We start from the raw sequence: 3471 nt of genomic DNA, 5'->3' as shown, positions 1-3471 counted from the left end.
ATCAAAGAATTTGATGCTTTCGAATTGTGGTGCTGGAGAAGACTCTTGAGAGTCCCTTGGACAGCAAGGAGATCAAACCTGCCAATCCTAAAGGAAATCAACTCTGAATATTCATTAGAAAGACTGATGCTGAAGCCCCAATATTTGGCCACCTGATGCGAAGAGTTGGCTCATTGGAAAAGACCCTGATGCTAGGAAAGACTGAAGGCAGGAGGAGAAGGGGGCAACGGAGGATGAGTGGTTGGATGAAATCACCAACTCAATGGACATGAATTTGAGCAAATTCCGGAGACAATGGAGGACAAAGAAGCCTGGCGCCCTGCAGTCCAAGGGGTCACAAAGTGTTGGACATGACTTGCCAACTAAACCACAACAATACATTCTGTAATTCAGCCACAGCCTTTACATCCGGGTGACTTCTTCACTGGATTTCAATTTCCTTTTATATAACAGATTCTTGTTCCTGAAGGCAGTTAGCTTTCCATCATTCTTTCTGTCTAGATAACATCTAAAGACAAGTCCAACAGCTACATGACTATGTACCCAGTGGTCACACATAATCTGAAGTAAGTTCATCATGAACGCTGCAACCTCAGAAACAACAATGACCCCACAACCAAGGACTGGCCTCCAAGGCTATTTCTGAATAAGTGAGCTGCCATGGTGTCAGGTGGGCTATGGAGAGGGACCATATGATGAAGAACTTTGAGCAGCCTCTATAACCTGAAAAAGACTAGAGGCTGACAGCTAGCAAGAAAGCAGGGAGCTCAGTCCTATAGGAGATAAATTCTGCAACAACCCAAGGGAGCTTTGAACTGGATCTTTCCCCAGGCAAGCCTCCAGTGAGACCCTAGTCTTGACCTACATCAGGTTTTCTACCTGAAGAGACCCTGAAGTGGAGAATCTCATTATGCTGTTCTTGGATTCTAGCCTACAGAAAACTGTGAGTAGTGAACACATACTGTTCAAGCTTCTGAATATGTGGTCGTTTGTGATGCAGCCATGGAAAACTAATGCAACCATGCAACAGGTGAAAAAATTGGAGAAAATTGCGTTTGCCAGAGTCCATTAAGGGGAGTAGCAAGTGTGGTTGGAATGACTGAAGTCATGAGGCATACAGATTCAGGGTTAGAATCTTTGGAAGCAAATGTATTAATTGTCCTGTGAGGAGAGTAGGCCTAATTACTGAAGGGTCATTGTTTTGCAGGGGTCTATGAAGTTTCAAAGTCAGAACTAAATGACTCAGAACAGTAGAGAAGACCTTGCTGTTGCCCATTGTCCACAGAATCCTCTCCCTTTCCCCTGCAGCACTCAGTGTTGTTGTTGTTCAGTCACTAAGTCATGTCAGACTCTTTGCAACCCCATGGACTGGTCATAGCTTTTCTTTCAAGGAGTAAGCGTCTTTTAATTTTATGGGTGCTGTCACCGTATGCAATGATTTTGGAGCCCCCAAAATAAAGTCTCTCACTGTTTCCATTGTTTCCCCATGTATTTGCCATGAAGTGATGGGACTGGATGCCATGATCTTATTTTTCTGAATGTTGAGTTTTAAGCCAACTTTTTCACTCTCCTCTTTCACTTTCATCCAGAGGCTCTTTAGTTCTTCTTCACTTTCTGCCGTAAGGGTGGTATCATCTGCATATCTTAAGTTATTGCTATTTCTCCAGACAATCTTGATTCCAGCTTGTGCTTCATCCAGCCTGGCATTTTGCACGATGTGCTTTGCATATAAGTTAAATAAGCAGGGTGACAATATACAGCTCTCCCGATTTGGAACCAGTCTGTTTTTCCATGTCCAGTTCTAACTGTTGCTTCTTGACCTGCATACAGATTTCTCAGGAGGCAGGTCACATGATCTGGTATTCCCTACAGAGTCAATAGGGTCCAGAATTTGCCCCAGCTGCACATGCACACAACTACAGTCCCATACAGTCCCATGTATTTTGGTGCTATAGGAGAAGTGTGTCCAGGTGCAAACTTTGCAGCAAAGGGTTCCAGGTTCCAGCCTGTCTCATTCCCCATGAGAGACTCTATATCCTTGTTCTTAAGGGGTAAGGGGCCAAAGTTCTCTTCTGAAGTTTCTTCCTGCTGGTCAGGGTCCGCAGATCCTAGCCTACCCAGAGGTGTAAAAGTCCCTAGTCAGCTTTTCCAAGGGCCTGTAGGGACCTGGGCCACTTTCTACTGGGATGGGCTGAATTTCTTGAGCCATCATGAGCCTTACTTCAAATTTGCTATTGCATTTGGTTTGGTAACATTTTCTTTAGACTATTTATAGTTGTAAGGGGAATGATTTACAATCTTCCTTTTTTAGTTATCCTTGTCTGGTTTTGTTACAAGGGTTTTGCTAGGTCAGTAAAATCAATTGGGGCAGATATCCATTGTTTTCTCTGCTCTGAAATACCTTATATTACATAGGAATTTCGTGTGCCTAGAATGTTTTCTAAAACTTGCTGGTCAAATTTTCTGACCTAGTGCCTTTGGACTGAACATTTAAAATGGGGACAAAGTCTTTATCCCACAAGTAGGGATTAAAAACATTTAGAAATATCAAACAGTCAATGGACATGTGGACATGGAGAGGGGAATAGAGGGGTGGGATGAATTGGGAATTAGATTTGACATAAATATACTACTGTGTGTAGAACATATAGCTAGTGGGAAGCTGCTGTATAGCACAGGGAGCTCAGCCTGGTGCTCTGTGATGACTACAGGGGTGGTACTGGGGTGTGGTAGGAGGGAGGCTCAAGAGGGAGGAGATATGTCTATACTTATGAATGATTAACATTGTACAGCAGAAACTGACACAGCACTGTAAAGCAATTATTCTCCAATTAAAAAAAATTAAATCTAAGAAAAAAAGAAATAGCAAACTAAATTGGTACCCACCCCAACGCACTCTCACATGTAACTGTAATTTGTCAAGAAAACAACATATAATATCTTCCCAGTTTGGACCAGGTGGAAGGAAGTGGAGAAGAAACTTCATAAAATTCACCATGAAGGAAAAAAACCAGAAAGGCCTGAAGAGAAAAAGCTGAACTGGGCTTACCACAAAGATTTTTCAACAGTATTGACCTCTTCTAATCACAACAATAACACAGAACTTCTGTTCAGATGGATTGCAATACAGCTCAACTTCTTAGGTTGACATTTAGACCTTTTCAGCATGACTGACCTTGTCATACAAAAGTTCACTTCCCAGAGGACTTACACATTAGGTATCATTTTACTTTGCAAATATGCAGAGAGTTTAGCACAGGATCTAGCTCATGGTAGATATGCAATAAAAGTGAGTTTGCTTCTCCCAGACCCATAAAAAAATTTCATTTCATCTAAACATACTCACTTCTGTTCTCATTGAAAGAAAGGTAGTGGGTAATGGCATTATTTGATTTAGTAGCTGGAAATGAATGCCAGCTGCATGAACTTCAGATGCAATCAGAATTGCAGAGTCTCAATGCAATCTGGACA

At 42.1% G+C, this 3471-nt stretch overlaps 1 protein-coding gene across 1 annotated transcript; it reads right to left on the bottom strand.

Annotated features, from left to right (window-relative positions):
- Positions 1–402: 402 nt before the first annotated feature.
- On the bottom strand, positions 403–606 carry LOC129634515 (NADH dehydrogenase [ubiquinone] 1 beta subcomplex subunit 1-like). Its single transcript, XM_055556758.1, has one exon. The coding sequence runs from the start codon at positions 577–579 to the stop codon at positions 403–405; it is 177 nt and encodes a 58-aa protein (XP_055412733.1). The 5' UTR covers positions 580–606.
- Positions 607–3471: the final 2865 nt, after the last annotated feature.

This window comes from Bubalus kerabau, chromosome 19 (assembly GCF_029407905.1).
Source record: "Bubalus kerabau isolate K-KA32 ecotype Philippines breed swamp buffalo chromosome 19, PCC_UOA_SB_1v2, whole genome shotgun sequence".
Lineage (NCBI taxonomy): Eukaryota > Metazoa > Chordata > Mammalia > Artiodactyla > Bovidae > Bubalus > Bubalus kerabau.
Note: the sequence above shows the minus strand (reverse complement) of the source record. Positions and strands in the feature narration are given on the sequence as shown.

Coding starts and splice junctions, on each gene's coding strand:
- LOC129634515 (XM_055556758.1), bottom strand. CDS start 579: ATGATGAACTTACTTCAGATTATGTGTGACCACTGGGTACATAGTCAT.